The following is a 19697-nucleotide window of genomic DNA, read 5'->3' as shown; positions in this document are numbered from 1 at the left end:
CATCACCATGTTCCTTGAAAGCATATTGAATAATGAGACAGCCAAATGGAAATAATTTACATGAGTATTCAGCAAGTATATTTAAAGTTAACATTATCTGAAGGCGTGCTCAGAACATTCCAAAGTCAGCTACCGCTTAAACCGCGTCAAACTCTTCAGCCTGAAATGCCATGTTCCAGCCACCTATGAGCTCTGGCTGTATTTTTCCTGAGGTGGTATAGGGCTCTTTTCTGGAACAACAGTTTTCACTTTCTTCACTGTTTAACACCAGTAGCCCTTGACTCGGTCTTACAAGCCACTGACGTTCAAGAAGCGCCTTTTTGTGTTGAAAGGCTGATGATACAGTATACTTCAATTCTGTTCTAGTTGCCTTTCTTCCAGAAACACCAAAATGAGAGCAGATACCAAACAACTATACCTGTTTTAACAATTTCAGATATAATAGAGCTAAACAAATTATGGCAACAAGTGGTTTAGGTGATGCCTATCAGCAGGTCATACCATACACAACTGGTCCCATGTCTTGTGCAAAGCATGGGTGGGCCATAAGTAGACTCAATACATGTTCCAGTTCCTGTTGAGAAAAAAATCTGTATAGGGGAATATTTTTTTCCAGTGTTTTTTTTGTGCATAATATTTTGAAGCCTTGGTCACACACAGTTCTGCCTGCAGCTTTGTCTTTTTTGTTTCTTAAGAGAGTCATGGGTCAGAAATTCTGGATGCAAGAGGTCCACTTTAAAGCTATTATAACTGTGGGTGCTATTCTTTCCCCAAAACCCCCTTTGTGGTTGTGGTTCATGTTGATCTAAAGGAAGCCATCATTTTTTTTTTTTTTTTTTTTTTTTTTTTTTTTTACAGTAATTCTCCTCTTATTTCCAAAATTGGATAATCTCAACCTACAGTTTATATCCAATAGTCCAAACCCAGTTTGTTTTCTGTGTCTGAGTCCTCTGTAATAAGTATGTTTTTTTTGAGATAGAGGTAAGTGTTTAGGGTATATAATCCCATTAATTTTAATAATAGTATTTTATTTTGCTTTCTTTTATTGTGCTTCCAAATTCTACTGTAGCTGCATGTTGAAAAGAAATCTGCATTGAGCAGAAACAGCAGCACATAAGATTTTTCTTGAGTTGGAAAGGCTACTCCATTTAATGTAATGATGATAAATTAAGTCCCTCCCTAATCTGCGTGTCTTAAAATATAAAGAGGAATTATGATTAAGAATCTGCAGTGCTCTGCAGCCAACATGCTTTCATGCTGACCTGGAATATAGCTCAGTCTTTACTTCCATTCGTTGTTCAGTGGCTTTGCTGAGAAAGCCAAACAGAGAGTTAATTATGGTGTTTTTTGTGCTGAGGACACCTGTCCACTAGGAAATGCACTGAGACCCTCCACTCAATTTACATCAGCCAGAGAACAGCTGCCAGATGGTAACTACTTTTGGTCACTACCAACCTGGTTGAATTTGAACTGGTGACCTAGAGGTGAAATGCTTTATATCCTATTACTAATTCCTTGAGGTTTCCAGTTTCTCATCCATCACTTTTTTCAAATGACAGCACAGTATATGTCTGAAATCTCAAAACAATTACTGTTTCACATATGCAGTGTGTATTGCAGAATCTGAGATGTGCCTTTAGCTCTTGCAAGGCTTTCGCGCTTACTTTGTATTCTTAGAGGTTAGCAGAAAAAGGATATTTCCAAAGCTGCCTGGGATTTTCCCTCTTCCTTACCAATGTACTTTGTGAAAGTTAGGCATGTTATTTTTGTTAACTACTCTTTTACAAAAGACTTTAAACCTCTGTTTATTTAAATGGAATTCACTGTGTTGATGTACATCCTCTAAATGACAGTTTAGGATTAGAGAGTGTGGTTTTTGATAGTAGTTTAATTGTTTGGGAACTTTTATTTTATTTCTTCTGCTGTGAAAGTAGAGTTTCTCTAAACACCCACAGCTGAACATGTGTGGTTAAAGCAGCCAAAAAACTTAAAACTCTCTATAGTCTTCGTAATTTTTGAAAGGCTCTGGAGACACGTGTTACCAGATGCAGGTCCTTGGCTCCTCGTAATATCTGTTAGCTCCTCTTCTAACTTAACTGACAGCTCCCAAATCCAAGTATTTTTCCCCTGCATGATGCTCAGGAAAGCCTTTTCATTGAGTGGGTGCTCTTGTATCACAAAAGGGAAATCTGAGCAAGAAACACGTTGGAATTAGTAGGATGAACAGTGGCTGTGATACATTACTGTCTTTCAACAAATCCCTTTGATAGCTGTCATGTCTGATGCCCATGGGATAGACAGGTATGTCAGCTGCATCTGATGAGGGGAGAAACTGTGCCTTAAGTTTCCTTATTGCATACCTCTGCTGGTAGTTGTCCCACCATCACTTATGAAATGGGTGGACAACTGATTCCTCAGGAGCAAGTATAAAATGTATGGGAGAAATAATTATGAGTATGTAGAGAGTTGTGTTATTTTTCTTTAAGCTAAATTGAAAAATGGCTGTGACTTCTGTTTTCAGGGGAAGATTCTGCAAGAGCTCTCTTTCAGTAAGATAACTTCCCATTGGTTTTAAAACAAGACACCAGTTATGGCATGGAGCTGATAAACAACATGAACACTTTCAAGGCTGTTTTTTTTAAGAATGTGGTTATGACTTTATCTTGATTTCTTCTTGATCTTAGCTGACAGACTTTCTTCCACTGCAGAAAATGTGCCAGCCCTTGCAGCTAACTGTCTGTGCATCATAAGCAAAAGAGATTATGTACGTAGTACAAGGTGATGTCTTTTTGTTGCCCTTGGGCTCAGTTCAAACTTTGGATATTGCTGCCTGGCTTTGTTCCTGTTTCTATATTCTTAACAGGTCAGCAGCAATGTTTTCAGTTATGTTGGAGCCTAATAAACTATTAGATTTTAAGGAAAGCTCAGTAACATACTGACCTGAAGAGTTAACTATCTGCAGTGAGATCTCAGATGACTTTTACACCCTCAGACTTTATTACAGAATAAAGAACGTGATTATCACAAAACAAATTAAGAAAATAGATGGTTTCTGGGTAGTAAAAGTCCACTCTATTAAGTTACTGCCATTATGTAGTAATAAGATAAACAATATGAATCTGTTTAGCTTATTGCACTGAAACAACCAAAGTCAGCAACAGCATCCAGTCCCCAGCTCTAATTAACATTTTTCTTTTGTCTCTGATTGCAAATCATTGTGGCTGCTAAGTTCTGAACTATGAAGGATAGTTAGGGATGAGGAGTGACTGTGTTTTTTCTCTGTCATTCCATGGTGTCTTTGAAGAGACAAATAATGAGCAGCTCTTATTCTCCTTGGTGCCATATACCAGGGACTCAGTGGGAAGAGGTTGCGTATTCTTTCTCCACTCTTTACGCATTTTTTAAAGGAATCCTTCTGGGCTATGTGCATGCATCCTGAAATAAGAGATGCCTGCTCCATGTGTGCATATACGTTGTTGGTTGTCATCCTCCACAAAAGTATGTGTATGCATATGTCCTAGGGCTGTATGGGGGTGGAGAAATACATACAGACATACATACACATACTTACCTTCCATATACGTGCAGTACATTTTATATACTTTATGACATTTTGTAAGATCTAGATCATGTAGTCCCCTTCAATGAAACAAGGAGGGAGGTGAAATATATTTGACTAGCTCTAGCAAAACCTAAGATGGGCCATATGTAATAATATATCTTTGAGTAGGCTGTTTCTGCAGTGTCATCATACTGACTAGAGTCAGATTCTTCCTTGGCTCATCCTGGACACCCGCTTTATATGACCTAGAAAAAAAATATGGGGGGTGTGTGTGGGTGTGTATTTTTAGCTAAACTAAAGGGTATAAGCAAGGTTAAAAAAATAGAGTATTGCGGGAACCTCATCGAAACAGGCATTTTCTAAAATAAATTAAATGGAACAGGCATTGTTTCTTTGTGGACTTTTTAATACCTGTTGATACATCTGGAGAGTCTAGAAAAATAATTTTCTTTAGATTATCAGCTATTCCAATGTTACTTCATAATGTGCAGTTAAGGCTCAAAATGAACATACAATCCATTCTGTGTTTATATAGTATACAGATTTAAGAGTGGCCTGACCTCTAGTATGTAGGTTTTAATTTAACCTACCCCTAAACTTCTGTCTTTAGTTATGAGTATTAATATTTGATAAATATATAACTAGTTAAAAAATACTCCTGAACTTATTAAAAATATCTACTTTTATTAAGTTTGCATTTAATAAGTTGTCATTTTCCACAGCTTTCTTAAAACCACCTTACTGAAGTGATCTTTCACAGTCCTGAGTATCAGCTATTCAGCAGGTCAAGAAGTGTAATAACCTTGCATTAATCAGCAGCTAAGATTTATATCTGTACCTGCGGCATCACACTAGTATAACCTAAAATAAACAGCATGATGTTTACGTTAGTCATGTAACAAGTGTCTTTCTCCGTTTGGTCACATGCATTTAATTTAAAATATATCCAGTAAAGAAAAAAATTGCTTGGCATTTTGTGTTTCCATTTTAAGTAATCAATTTTAAAATAGAAGCAGTACAGGATATGTTTTATAAGAGGAGCTCTAAAGAAGAGGACAAATTCTTTCATCACTCTGAAATGTCTTTGAGGAGATTTACAGCAGGTGTAGAGGAGAGAGGCTGAGAGGCTGCATGCTTTGGGCAGCCCCGAGCTATCCTTTGCCTCTGCCTGCTGCCAAAGGACAGTGGGCACTCTTCCTGCCAGAGCTGTGGACACCCAGTCCATGGCTCTGCTTGCTTGTTTCTTCTTCTCCCCTTTTTATATTTACTGTCCTCCCCAATGTAAATTGCCCTTTATGTTTGAGGGATTTACTCTGGCTGTAGGATGGCTGAGCTGTTATCCAGCATGTACAAAAGGGCTGTCAGGCTGATGTCTAGGTGGTACAAGACTAGGGCAGTCAGGCTGGTGTCTAGATTCAGCCAGGACTAAAAAGCCCCAACTTCACAAATGCTGCAGAGCATGCATTGCAAATGTATAGAAATGCATTTGGAAATGCAAAATTAAAGATTTGGGGAATAGTTTTAGGCTCAAGAGTCTCAAAGCTTTACAATTCCACCTGTCCTGTAGGAAAGGAATATCATTTTACAGGAGCACCGTGTTCTTCTGTGGAATTCACCCCTCAAGGACAGCAAATATTCCACTGGACAGGTGGAATTTTAAGGCTATGTATTGCATTTCTTGAGATGGGTGCATGCGTATTCTTTGTTCACTTACCATGCTTTCACATAATGTCCTGTACCAGAATACTGTGAACTCATTTTGAATTTACTCGACACCTAGCACCTATTTAAAACAGCATTTTTTAACAGCAGTGTAACATCAGATTTAAAATGCAACTTGCTGCATTTTTTTTCTTTTGTGTTTGAATGTTGCACACTGAAATACACTCAGTCAGCCAACAGTGACAGAAATAGATATAAAGTGGATCTGAGTCTAGCAGTCTCAGTTGCCTAGAAGCAGAAAGCCAACTAAGCAAAATATTTTTCTTGATATGCAGAAATAAAAGTCACCAGATTCAAATTTGTGTCTGTTTAGTGTAGGACTTCTCATTAGTGAGAGACAAAGTTTCACCTCCCAGAGTAGCTGATACTTTCTGTTTATGCAAGTGGACTTGACAGGTTAACTTCTGATCCAAGTTGCAGTTCGTATTGCCTTGCTGTATTTATTAAATCTTTGCAATAATACTGGAAGATATGTAGCTAATATCCTTCTAACTTTTAGAAAGTTTTCATTAGACAAGCAGCTGCTTTCCTTATACTTCCTTAGAACTTCTTTCCTTTCTAAATAGCAGGCTTGTCATAGACCTGGAGTATCGAGTTAAGAGCTATGAATGGACATCTAATAGCTTGATTTCTAGCAAAATAGCCTGGCTCTTCAGTATAAGTACCAAAAGTGTTGCAGTGCCTGCCTTCAGATGTTGACCACCATGCTAGAGACGTGTCATAAACCTTCAATTTATTTGCTTGGTAAAACCACAAAGCCTACTGCTATATATCTAAAAGAAGAAGTATTATTTTTGTTGATTTGTTTTTAACAATTGCTTCAGGTGTAGAAGTCCAGATTAGCCGTGTAACATCCATAAATACAAGCGTTGCTTAATTTTCCAATCGCTACGAGTCTAAATAAGTAATACAATATGAGAAGACATGCCAAAAAGTACCATATCGTGTGTGTTAACACTGAAAGTTGTGAATGTAAGAGGGTCAAAGTACAGAATGTTACATATACAGTATGTGTGCAGTTGCATATGCATGTTCATAGACATGACTTGAGTTCAACAAATATAATGTCAAAAATTTGACTCTGTGCCATTTGTTTCAGGCAGTTATTTGGCAGAAGATGAGGGTGTCAGATCACAAAATGGCCTGTATGTCAGTTCTGGGAACAGCCGTTATGGGCAGTATGGTACCTTTTCAACACTGCTGTGAAGATCCTGAGGTGAGTTTAAACTTCCTTCTCCCAAATCCACTTAAAGCCTGTCAATGAAGAGAGCTAAAACAATATTCAAAAAGAAGGAGAATTTGAAAATGAAATACTATCTCCAGATTGACATCCAATTAATGCATTTGATTCTATTACTGTCCTCTCTGCAAAATTAATTGGTTAGGTGATTGAAAGTCCACTCCAAGAATTATCTAGTCAGTACTCATGTGGCACTGATCAAATGGCAGTAAAAACAGTTGTGATGACAAATGCAGAATTGCTGATTGCTCAGAGCTGTCTAAGTTGGGATTCCTGGCTCACAGGCAGGTTGTGCTTTGATTAATATGTAAGCATTTATATCGTTCTCATCCTCATGGCCTCTTAGCCTTACACTCTGAAGAATATCCCCTCGATTTCAGTGAGGGGCACCTGAGCAGCAAAAGAAACACTTGGTTAGAAGGCAAGTTATGCAAAATTTCCACTGAACATATATTTCAAGGAAACACTAGTTAGTTTTCAAAAATCTCAGTGTACTTTACCAGGCTTGCTTTACCCTTCTTGAAATTGAGGGAGTTCCCCATGATATTCTCCTGTCTAGTATTTTCAAAAAATTGTTTACTATGCTTCCATTTTTGTTGGAGACATTCTTATGAAGGGGAGACTTGCTACTTCTGATCCTTCAAAGTTGCATTTTCCTGTATCTTGTAATAAATCTTGGCCAGTCACATAGATGAGATGAATCACCATCTGTAAAGTCACAGTGGCTATTAGACACAACTTATCATGCTGCATTCAGCATGATAAGTTGTGTTTAATAGCATTATTCAGACTTTAGTACATATATGGATATTCAGACTTTAATAAAGTTTAATAGCATTATTCAGACTTAAATCTTGAGTTTGTCAAGGTGCCTGTAGTACAGATGTGCAGGGAAATGAGGGGAAAGAAAGCAGAGTTGCTTCTTGTAGTTTACAAAGTTTTTGTTGCTGAACAGAACATCCAGAATCATTCTCACCTGAATGCATGTTGGATGTGCCCCACAGGGCAAATGCAGGGGGCTCCAAAGGGGACACATGGGGGTATTTAGAAGGGACTATCTTGAAGGGGAGGCACTCAGGTTCTCACATTACCTCTCTGCTATATCATGAGGCATCCATATTCCTTGAATAGAAGTTGGGGAACATTCCATCTCTCTCTCTGTCTCTAAATAGTGTGTAAAATACCACGTGCATCATTTATAGGTGTGTAAGTGATCCTTGCTTATTGCTTACACAAATCTGCGTTCAGAAAGCATGGACATTTTTAAATTAAGCAGACAAACACTATGAAATGATGGAATTAAGGTTGCCTGTGTAACCCTTTCTTGATCCTTAGTGTGCAGGTATTGGGATAGGTATCTAATGACAAAGCATATGCTACTTTTTTGTGTTTCATTAGGTCCATGCTTCATTCAAGTACAGAGACCAGAGAGCAGCTCTTTAATTATTCTTCTTTCCTACTTGTTCATCACATAGCTTCATACTCCTTTGCTGAAAAGTCTACTCTGAAAACAAAACCAATCTTGCTATAAACAATTTTCTATAAGCTGTATCTTACTAATTGTGGAGATAATACTTCTGTAACAAGTGATCCAAGAGTTTTAAAGACTGGCTTTCTTCAAAACATATCCTTGTGAGCACTGAATGAAAGAACACATTTGAAGCTGACTCCAAAGCATGCAAACTCAGATACTACTTGTAAAATAAAAAGAAAACAGAAAATAAAGAATTGACACAACTTTTTACATGTACAAAAGAGCAACTATGCTTTTTACATCCCCAGTCTTGTAGATGGGTGGATCTATTTTGGCTGAAAGCTTTAACAAAGGAAATTTTCCTAGGCTTTTCTTTTCTTGTGGAGGTTAACAGATACCTGTGACACAGGGAAAAAGTTAAGTGCTTAAGACAGACATTCTGTTGTTCACTCAACACAGATATATTTTAATACATATAGAAGTTGATTTTTATTAAAGTATTTATTTTGAAAACAGCTGATCTAATTTAAAAGCAAAAATTCTGTAATATTTTCCAGTCTGTAATTTTGTCTTTATGCTTCATATACTTTCATATATGAAAATTCTAATAATTAAGGCTAGTTTTAGAAATTGTGGCTGACTTTTAATGAGCATACTGATATTCTGTGTGTCTTTAAATAGTAATAGCAGTCAGCCATTCCTAAATCTGACTACTTCTTAAATGAGTTTAGAGACTTTCAGTTTTCTTTAATGTTGTCTGTATTTAAAAGCATTGTTTGAAATGAAAGACTTGCACAAATATTTGGGAATTCTAAAAGGAGCTTGAAACACAGAGGAGGGACATTCAGGGAGGATGTGCTAAAGTTGCAGAATAAAATCTAGAAGCGCTGCATGTTGTTTTCTGATAATCATCCAACAGATATTTGACACCTCTTTAACTTGACCAGTGGTGTTTGGTTATGTGTGACGCTGCTGACCAGAACACTCCAGCTTTAGCACAGAATGCTTATTACAAGGTCAAGAGGGAATAAGGGAGCACATGAGCAGATAACTGGAGTGACGTAGATGAATGAGAAGGATAGGCCAAATCCCAGGGATTTTAAATTCCGTTTCAAATGCATGATAATTTGGATTTTAGTGAATACAAGTGGTTCTGCCAAAAGCAAAGCTAACAAGGTCTCATTTCTGTGTTCAGTGATCCACCCTGCTACCAGAACATTCTCCAGACTTGCCCATATCTCCAAAATCTCCATCCTCACGATGCTCCAAGTGTTCCTTCCTCTGTTAGTTTGGGCACGTGGCAGTGGGGCGATGTGTGGGGCACTTCATGGGCTGGTTGGCACATCAGTTCTTACATGCTAATGGATCCCAGCTTTTGAAAAGCTGCAATTGCCTTTTCCTCAGTAAGGTCATTATCTTGAGGCTCCTCTCCAAACAGCTGTCAGTTATCAGAGAAATGGTGGAAATATAATATCTTTGGGATTTCTGTTTCTTCACCAGATTGAATTGAAATTGATCCAGCAGTTTCAAAGTTGCTTGGTGGGGGAGAGGGGGAAGGTGATGGGACAGGCAGCATAAGTCATTGGCCTCATTTTGACCTAAAAAAACCCTAAGGTAAAGAATTTCAACAGAAAAATCTTAAAACTTGGTGTTAATGTTAGGTACTTGAATCGTGTGATTTTCAGAGGCTCCTTGGCAGTGCTGTGTGCTCACAGGTTCTGATGCAGTCTGTGATTCGCGGGTGCTCAGCACTCCTGAGTGTCACATGATTTGGATACAGGTGGTGTAGGTAAATTTAGGTGCCCTGAATACATGCCCTATGACAGGCTATTTAAGGTACCCTGCATGTAGAAAGGGAGGGATTGTTTTGGGCTTTCCCCATAGAGAAAGCACTACTACCTTTTCCAGGTTGGGCAGCAGTGTGTGCCTTTAGCTTGTAAAGGGGCTAAGTTCACAGCCCTACAGTCAACAAGCATAAAGCTGCCTGGAGTTCTCCACAGCCCTCAGCTACAGACAGCAGCCTGGTGCAACTGGCACCCCAAATGGGAAATTTCTCAATAAACTGATCAAGGAAAATAGATGCAAACCCATCCTTCTCAATCTCTTTTTTTTTTTTCTTTAAATGCTTTTACTTTTTGTATCATAACTTTAAAGAAGCAGTGCATGCATTTGAATGACTTGGACTCCTGTACAATTTCTAAAAAACCTTTTTGAGGTTCTCTTTTAAAGACTTTTGTACTGGATTTGTTTATCATTACAGATAAATCTTTCTGGATTTCTCCCGAAAGCTGAGTCAGACAGTTCTTTGACAAGCCTTTCAAGTTCAGAAAGGAGTTTCGTTTTTGTAAATAATCGTCCAGTTCATCAGAAGGAAATACTGAAGGTAACATTCTCTAGCTTTTTGTTCAAGAAATGTGACCTCTTTGAGAACAGAGATACCTGCGCAGTCTACAACCTTTTTCCCCACATAAAATAACTATAGAGTATTACAGGTGAAGATACTAGGTGGCATTTACAACAGAAAGCTCGTCACAAGTCTGATGTTCCTGGTGCCTCTATACAGTTCTATTCCATTTGCTGCAGTCACTTACATCCGCAGAGCTGGAGGTTTTGTTTATGACTGTTTAGAAACAATGTAATTTCAGATACTCATATGTGAGAGACCAGAATAGTCTATTCTTTCTTTGTATTAGCCTGCAATAATATACCTGTGCAGTTTTCCATGAGGGAACTTTATGTAGTTTCTTGTAAGAGAATTATTCTGAAAATAAAGTTTTGATTTTATCCATTTCTTGCTGTGGGCTTATCAAGCAAATGCGCATACTTTCCCTTTAAATTTGTGTGTGCATTGGATAAAAATGAAAGTGATAGTGCAGCAGCATTGGCTACAGCTAGGCATTGTGTAGGCAGAATTTGATACTCTTGGATTTCTCACACTACTGAACCTTGCAGCACCTCACTTGGAGCAGCCTTGCCATCCTAATCCTTGCCCTCCCCAGAAAAGAAAATCATATTTGTGCCAAAGTGTACATGTAGGTTTTAAAGTGGAGACAATGAAATAGTTTTCAGTTGGCAAGTAAAGCTTTGTAGGTGGAAACTCTGAACTTGTTTTGGTACATTAAGTGCCAAATGAGGCTTGCACATCTCTACTCTGTATTTGATGTGCCTGGTTCTGGGAGTTCAAAGCTCAGCTTGAATCCTGTGACAGGGACAACTTTTTCACCAGAGCACAGAAGCCTAGATTCAAGGTGAGATTCAGAGTACTGTCATATAAAGTACAAATACATTACCCTTCATTCAGGGGTGTTCTGCAGTAGTGCAAGTGTAATCTTCCACTCCCTTTTCTTTTTTTATTTCCACCCAGTCTTTTTGGCCAGGTGAGGATAACAATACATCTGTACAAACACATTTTTATGGGTTTGGCAAACAAAGCTATAGGTCACTTCCTTTTATTTCCATGCTATGTATGGGGAAGAAGTGCTGGTGGACATCTGAGGACAGTCTGTGGGAATATTAAGGTTAAAATAACTTGAAAATATCTAAATAAGTTTAATGTAAACAATATTTAAGAATTAAAAAATGAATTAAAAAAATATAATCTGCAGCAACACAATTTTTTATAATGTCAATTTTTTTTTCTTATTAATGTATTCTTTTCTCCAGTATGTATGTATGTTGAAGGATCCCTGATACTAGAGGGAAGTGCAAGGATCTTTATTTGATCCTTCTAGTGAACAGGACCAAAATTCTGAAAAAAATATATTTTGTAGTCTTTTGGAGGAGTTTTGGGGAGGATTATAGAGAAAATAGTAAGGGCAAGCAGAGTTTTCAAGAAAACCTGTAAATTTATAATTGGGTTAATAAAAGGAACAAATTAAATCTGTTCTGAGTAAAGGGCAGGTCTGTGGTGCCTAGGCTATGTTCTCAGACTTTAATTTGGCTGAAAGAGACAGCAATGTACTGGCATGCTATATAAGTAGATTTTATTTAAAAAACAAACAAATAATAATATTTTTGTTGGTTGAAGAAGTAAGTAGTGAAGTTGCAGTCCAATTTGGGCATATCATATCTTTTCTCCCAAGTGTGATCAATACTTTCATTCAGAAAATCAAAGTAGCTACCATTAGTGTCTTAGAATTGGTTCCTTTTTGTGGGTTTTGTTGTTTTTTGGGTTTTTTTTAATTTAGCTGTGAAGATAGGGAAACCACCATAACTCCCCTTTTGATGATTATTCCAGCATACATGTATACCCATGAGAACCTTTTTAGCATTCCTTTAAGTTAAAATAGCCCCAAAATCAACAAACCAACCAGTTATGCTTTTATAATGTCAAATTTTGTTTCTCTACCTTTGTGTCTATTTTATTGCCTTTACTGACATCTCTTTGTTAAATCAATCTGTAGTTAATTCGACAGTACTACAGTCTGGTGATGCACAAGGACTGTACTCGTTTATATCCTATTTTCTTTTTGAACATTACTGTACCTGCTTCTGCTGTGGATGTGAATTTAACACCTGATAAAACTCAAGTTTTACTGCATTATAAGGTAACTAAGATTTTAATCTGGTTTTGAGTTGTCAACCTTTTATGTATGTAAGCATAATAAGGGCTTCTGGGACTATTGAAATGTTTGAAGGTAAACAGTGCCACTGTTTTGTTTCAGTTATATGATAGCTTGCCTTTATTACAGGACTGTTTTGTTTGAAAAGTATTGAACAGGCTAAGTGGAGGATTATTCAAAATTAATTTCCCAGTTGATTTCCAAGATCACTTTTTACTCTGTAAGATACATGTGTGTGTCACTGTTTTTCAATGGCTTTAACAGTGAGAGAAGCTAAACGGAATTATGATGTGTGTCCCTACATAATTTTCATGCTTATCTTCATAATTACACTAAGTAACTGCTTTTTAAACACCATGTACTTTAAGGGGATGCGGAGGGAGTTAATTTCTGGTCAAAGCAATATTTTGCCATTATGTGTATAGATTATTTTTGACATCACTTAACTTTCAGGATACCTCGTTCATACTATCAAGACCTGAAATTTAGACCATATATGTCCATGTTTTAAAAGATGTGTAGTAATAGATTTCCATAAAGTCACTTTCACTTAGTTAGTACTTCATATGAAAAACAATGCCACAGAAATTGAAAGACTAGATTGACAGGTAGTCACACCAGTATGTTAATCCTCTTCTTCACTGTGAGGTTTTGGTTTTATCTATGATAATCTTGTAAATGTATTGCCTGTTAAGTGTCACTTGTATGAAGATTAACACAACATTCTCACATTCGATCTAATTTAAAGGTTTCCTTGCATTAGAAAAAGGGTTGGGTTTACTTTTTTCTTTTTTTTTTTTTCTTCTGGTGTGTTGTTTTTTTTCCTGGTTTTCATTTCCATCATTTGGTGCAAAGCTGTGTTGGAGGCATGCACCATAAAGGCATCTACACAAACATGCTTACATGAAATGGATGTTGTTGGTGCATCTATCTTGACTATAAGCTTCTAAGTCCATATTAGTTGGGAATAGCTTTACCTGTAGTTATTCATTTTTGTGATAACCAGTGAAACAAAATACCTGTCACAAAATATTTGAGGCTAAAGGTATTCAGTTCAGAGTCTTTTTGAGCATGTGTGCAATAACGTGTCCAGATTTGTTTAAAAAATATTCTGAATAAGATCACTTTTGTTATTGTTCTATATTCTCAATATCTGTCAGTAACGTTTTAAGGTGTGCTTGTGTGTGTGGCTTTTCTGGTTTTTTTTATTTTTTTTTTTTCTTTCAGGAATCTGTCTTACTTGCTGTTGAAAATGTGTTGAAATCTCTGTATGGACCACTACCTGCTACAGTCCCTGGTGAAAGTAATAAAACAGATGTTACTGCAGAAGACATGTTTGTTCATAGAACAGAACAAACAGATGTGGTTAATGAAATGGGACCATCTGGAAATGATGATCTACATGCTCATACTTCATTCCTTTCATTCAGCAGTGATGTGCAAAACTGTCAAGCAGGAAAAAACACAGAGATCTGCTTAAGTCATCAGACATTTTGTGGTGATAATGTACATAGTCGCCTGGACAAAAAAGAGGTTTCTAAGAGTGATGCCTTTTCAGACAGTTCCTTAAATTTATTGTGTGAGGAGGAACAGAATGGACAGAATATAACTGATACTGAAAATAACAGTGTTCCCATGGACCCCAAGACTAAAAAAGCCAATGAGCATCTTTTGAGTTCTGATAATATTGACAAAATAGAAAAAAATGATGAAGTCTTAATCTCTAAAGACTTACCTGAAATCTCTGCTGATAATTGGAGTATGGGAAGTGGATTTAAAAACCATCTAGGAGACAATCTGGAACCTGTTAAGATTCTGATTCCTGAAGTTGGAAGAACAATTAATAAGCAAAATGAATATACTGGTGAGCAAAGCAATGATCCACAAATCTTAAATCAAAGCATAAAGAAAAGAAATGTGATAAGTGATAAATTCGGACAGGTGTCAGCTTATGACTTAATTAGTAGTAAAATAATAAGAAAACCAAAGTCTGCAATTGGATTTTTCACACAAGAATGTCGTCCAAAACTGATAACTGATAATCCAAAGGCCAGCATGGAGGACATCCTGCTGAAAATTGAAGAGCAGTGGAAGAATTTGAATGAAGACGAAAAAAAGAAGTAAGTTTTCAGACTGTGACTTGCTTCTAAGTCTGTTAGTTGAGATGAGTCACCTGTAGTGTTTTTAAAAAATGGTAACTTCCCAGTTACTTATGAAAAAATAGAACAGAAAATTAATTTTGACTTTTCAAGATCAGCATTAGTATTATGAGTTGTAACATTTTGCTGTGTGCAGATGTGCACTGTTGATACTCATTTTGCCGCTGTGACGTGCAGCAGTTATGGAGGGACAGTTTTGCTGAATTGCTATTTAGAGATAACAGGCGAGAAAATCTACTGTTTGAATCCTGCAAACCTGTTTTCTAAGATCTGCCTGTATGTTGTCGCTCCTGATGCACTGTCAATGAAAATCAGCATGGTGATGGATGAGGCACCGTATAATTCCTCCGGAGCTTTTCCAATGAACAGGTCTTTTTTATTTCTACAAAGTGAGAATTCTTTTTCAGGATCTTTAGTACTCCAACATTCCTCTAAATTTAGTATGTATCCCAATCCAGGCTTCCTCAGAATTATAAAACCCAATCAAATGACACAGGGAATTTCTTTTTCCCCTAAACAGCTATTTCCGTGCTGGTTCAGAGAGTATGGTAGAGAAACTGTTTCAGCCAAAACCAAATCTCTGTTTAGATTGCAATCTGACTAGCTAAAGTCCATATTTTTCTAAAACTGATTATCACTGAGTTTTTGAAATCCATCTACAAGCAAGGGAAATATTTTAGACTAATTTGGGGCAGGGGTTGGGTTAGTTAAAACATCATGTGTTGTTCTTTATGTGGAAGTTGTATTACGGTAAAAGATTAATTAGAATAACAGGTTTTGAGACATTCTAAGACAGTTTAAAGAAAAAAAAAAATACCAAACCTTCCACATCTTGTTTGTCATTTTATAAAATGTAAAACACTGTAGAACATCACACTGATGAGGAAAATAGAAGTTCTTCAATAGTTTTGCATGTAGTGTTTTGAATGCATATTGTAATTTGTGGCAGAAAGTTTAGGAAGTTTTGGTTCTGAAGAACAAACTCATTGGCAGTGTAGTGAAAATGTGTTTTCTTCATGTAACGAAGCAAGGAGAGGGGATTAAGAAAGACCACTGAAAAGGAAACTATACTAGGCAGAACAGCGTAATTTTAACACTAATGGGAGATTTGATTAGGAGAGTGGTAAGAAAGAGAAGCTATACCTATGAATTACTGGTAAGGTACCAAGTTTTTTCCTTGACTTCTTAGCTTTGTTTGAAAACATCTGCATTGTTCTGAATACCAGCTATATCTGACTAAGTAAAACCTTTTAATCTAGCTTCCGATTTAATTAATTTAAAGCTCACTAAGCAAGCAACATGCCATGATCACAAAACCATGCATGTGAGAAAGTGTTTTGTCTATCTGCATTAGCAGAAATATTAATGTAATAGTAGAAATCTACTCCAATTATAATTATGCTTTTAATGAACTGAAACAAAAGGTTCTGCCAGCTGCTTCAGAAAATTTTAATTTGCTCTGCTTTAGCTTTTGAGATTTCATGGTTGCTTTCCTGGTACAACTGTTATGTTTAAGAGTGTGCCTACAGATTAACTTTGTATTAGTTCAGGAAGGAGACCTGAACTAATGACGTAATGAAGTTTTCCTTATATGTGAGATTGAATGCAGTATTGTCCAGTGGATGTTGAAGTGAATAAAAAATTTACCACTGGTTGTGTCCATACATTTCGGCTTTGGTGTATCTCTTTTCTGCTTTTAATCTTTTGCCTCAGAAAATAACGAAGAGGAAGAGATACACAGACATCTTTTCCTCCAAGGCAACAATCCAGAACTGTTGTGTGTCTGGCAGAGAACATAAGTCTTGGCTACCAGATACTCTGGATAAATTGGGCCACCTAGAGGTAACAACAAATGTATATACAACAGGGCAGCCAAAGTGCCACAGTTCTACTGAGCACACTATACCTCCAACTTCCTGCAACCTTGCTGGCAAGACAGCACTTTTTCTGGGCTCTCTCTAGTCCTCCATCCTTCTGTGATAAAGTTATGTGTTTATATTACAATGGGTGTGCTTGGCTTCAGCATATCTGTTTCTCTCTGTGGCTTCTCCAGCAGGTCTAAATGAGTTTAAATCCCTTTTGGGAGCAGTACAACCAACAGATGTCTCATAGTGACATAGGATAGCCTTTTCAAAACAAGCCAGCATTTATTACTCAACCGGAATGTAAAATGTTATGGTCTTTAGGTTATAATAGAAGAGGAAAGCTTCCATGCATGTCCATGTTGGCAGCGTTGCGTATCCTCCTGCTTTGCAAAGCCAGGATTTAATTTCTTGCTCTCATTCTGCTCTTACTTAATACAGCTTACGTACATTTCTGGCCTTAATATTTCTTGCATATCAGGCACAGGTAGGAGTGGGAGAAATCCCTCCAAGGGCCATGGCAGTGGCAGCAGTAGTTACCCTGAAGGTGTAGGAAAGGTTCGGAGCTACACGTACATTATCATGGGACTAACAAATTACCTTGTCAGTATTCTATAGTAATTCTTCATGAGTATATTTGTACCTCGGGAGAAACATCATTTCAGGTAGCATGGCCTGTGCTGACATGAGCGCATAGCTGATGAGCACATGCTGACAAGAGCATGCACATAGGCAGTCATTAGTGGGTAGTAGTAACAAGCTCATGTGTGGTAGCTTTTTATTGCCTGATAAACTTTCCATGCTATCTCATGGCTTGTGTGTGGGTGTGTGCATTATTTGCACTTCTTTCACTTTGGGATAAGTATGCTGCTTAGGAATTCCACAAAAAATCTTTTTTACTGTCTTTTAACCTTTTAGTTAATGTGGTCATTTGGTGGTACCGTCTGGTCACTGGTCATCCTTCGTATCTCTAGCCAGCTCCATTCCTATACTGCTAGATATTAATCATGAATAATGATATTAATAATTGGTATCAGTCCTCCCATATTGATGCTTGTCCCCAGCATCACTTCAGTCATAATTGTAAGTCCATATTGTCCACTCCTAGGAAGCAGTGCTAATCACCTGAAACCTGTGCATTTCAGAAATAAACTGAAAAGCTGGTAGGGGCTATTAAAAGCTTTTTTAATTTTCCTCTTCACAAAGCAGGGAAACACAGAAGTAGAATGTAATACATACTTATGGTGATAATTTGAGTTGATTTCATTTCATTAGATGAAGAGGCTGATGCTGAGAAGTGTTAATGTTTAGAATGTGATGCACCTCTATTCTGGACAGATACGATTCTACACAAATGGCCATTTCCATCAGAGTTTACTCCAAATAGTCAAATTCAGATTATTTTTCTTGTAAGGTCTGAGAGACCTTTTATCAAAAGATTTTTGTTACATGCTAAGTATTTCATTCGGGTTTAAGATGCAGGGGGAAAAAATAATAAATTGTGGATCCATTTGTCTAGTTAAACCAAAGTCACCTTTGAAACTAGACTTCCAGATTCGAGTCTTCCACTCCTTCCTTACACCCAGTTTTGCACATTTCCTTGGCTTTAGGTTTTGTAGCTTCAGGAAGGGATCCTGAATCTACACTCTTAATTCACAAAGCAGAAGAGAAACTGTTCTTGTAGCACTTGTTGATTATACTTGCCTCTGTGGAAGGTTTTTTGAAAAGGCAAAGATGTTCCCTCATAGTTTGTAAACTTGCTGATTTCTTTGATTCTGAGTAAATCACTGATAGTGATGTATATGAATTTGCAAGACCCTCATAATCAAAGCTTTTAAGACTAGAGTTTTCTGTTGGTAGCCTAAAATGACAGACAAGTTGGACTTTATTTGGAGTTGCTTTTGTTTTGGATTATCAGTGTATCACTGAAAGTTCAGTTTTCTTATAGTTAAATACTCTCCTGTGTTACAGTTGGAGGTGTTCAAAACAAAGTATTGATCTGGTCAAAGCTATAAATGTATTTAGGTTTAAAAAGTTTCTGTTCAAGTGATTTCATCCATTCATTTTAAAAAGGAGCAGATGTTTTTTATCTTAACGTTTACTCCATATTTTCTAGGACATGATTTATTGCAAGAAACTATTTAAGCTGACTTTTTTTAGTTAACTAAATATTGGTACCATATGTGAACGCTAGCACATCATAATTAATTGCAAATGGTGACCTTTTTGTTGACCTTAATTTTCCAGCATGCATACACATAATTGAATCAAACTGTTCCAGCAAGTAGCAATAAATAAATATGACCATCTAAAATATTTATTTCCAATACTTACATATGATAGTACTACTTTTTTTTATTGAAGACTGGACTGGTTTGAATTACGTGCTACAGTTCAGAATATCAAATAAGGGCAAAAAGAGAGAGTTCAGCAAATCACTCCTTTGGCCTTCAAAAAAGTAAGATTCATATGCAGTAGGCAACCTGGCATCTATAAATGTTTAGCTATCTTCTTCACATTAGTAAACTCATCAAGAATCCATTCACTTTGTAGAGATTTATTATGTAGTAATGTTTTATCCATTCAGACAGCATCTAGTAGTAGTTGACTACTTTTTGAAAAATCTCTAAGTTTATTAGTTACAGAATTCTGTGATAATCGTATCTGTTCTGTATCCTCACACTTTTTATTTATGAGACTAATTTTAGGCCATTTGAAATCACATGTAGTTCTTTACATTAAGTAAAGCCTGAGTCTTATGAAGTTATTTAGACTCCAAATTCTTACCTAACCACATGGACACCCCCCCTCGCCTTGAAGTATGTAGAGCTCTGGAAACTTAAATGGGTTTGTGAATTGGGCTGGATGTGCCTGTGACAAAACTCCTTCAAAACTGTGTATCTGACTGCAAATTAGGCTTAAATGCAGTCTTTGGGACTGAGGTCAAAAGCAACTTGCTGTAGCTCTTTGTATGATGCAGTCTACTCCTCCCCCTTCAGTAATTCAAGTTTTGCTGGCTGTCATGATGAAGGAAAATTTCCAACTCATCATCTTCAAAGGGTAATGTAATACGGGCACAATCTCCAATGTCCTTCCACCTCCATCATTGTGGAAAG

The 19697-nt window shown here is 37.0% G+C and overlaps 1 protein-coding gene across 2 annotated transcripts in view; it reads left to right on the top strand.

Moving 5' to 3' along the window:
• Positions 1–19697, top strand: part of PMS1 (PMS1 homolog 1, mismatch repair system component) — a 45360-nt gene that overhangs the window by 13792 nt on the left and 11871 nt on the right. For both annotated transcript variants that reach the window (XM_026852615.1, XM_026852616.1), the window contains 4 exons: positions 6384–6500; positions 10259–10381; positions 12402–12545; positions 13788–14680. In XM_026852615.1, the coding sequence (XP_026708416.1) occupies positions 6384–6500; positions 10259–10381; positions 12402–12545; positions 13788–14680 (1277 nt within the window). The remainder of the gene's footprint in view (positions 1–6383; positions 6501–10258; positions 10382–12401; positions 12546–13787; positions 14681–19697) is intronic.

The sequence above is a fragment of the Athene cunicularia genome, assembly GCF_003259725.1.
Source record: "Athene cunicularia isolate RWA chromosome 7 unlocalized genomic scaffold, athCun1 chr7_part1, whole genome shotgun sequence".
Classification (NCBI taxonomy): Eukaryota; Metazoa; Chordata; class Aves; order Strigiformes; family Strigidae; genus Athene; species Athene cunicularia.
This window is presented reverse-complemented; position numbering and strand designations above follow the sequence as displayed.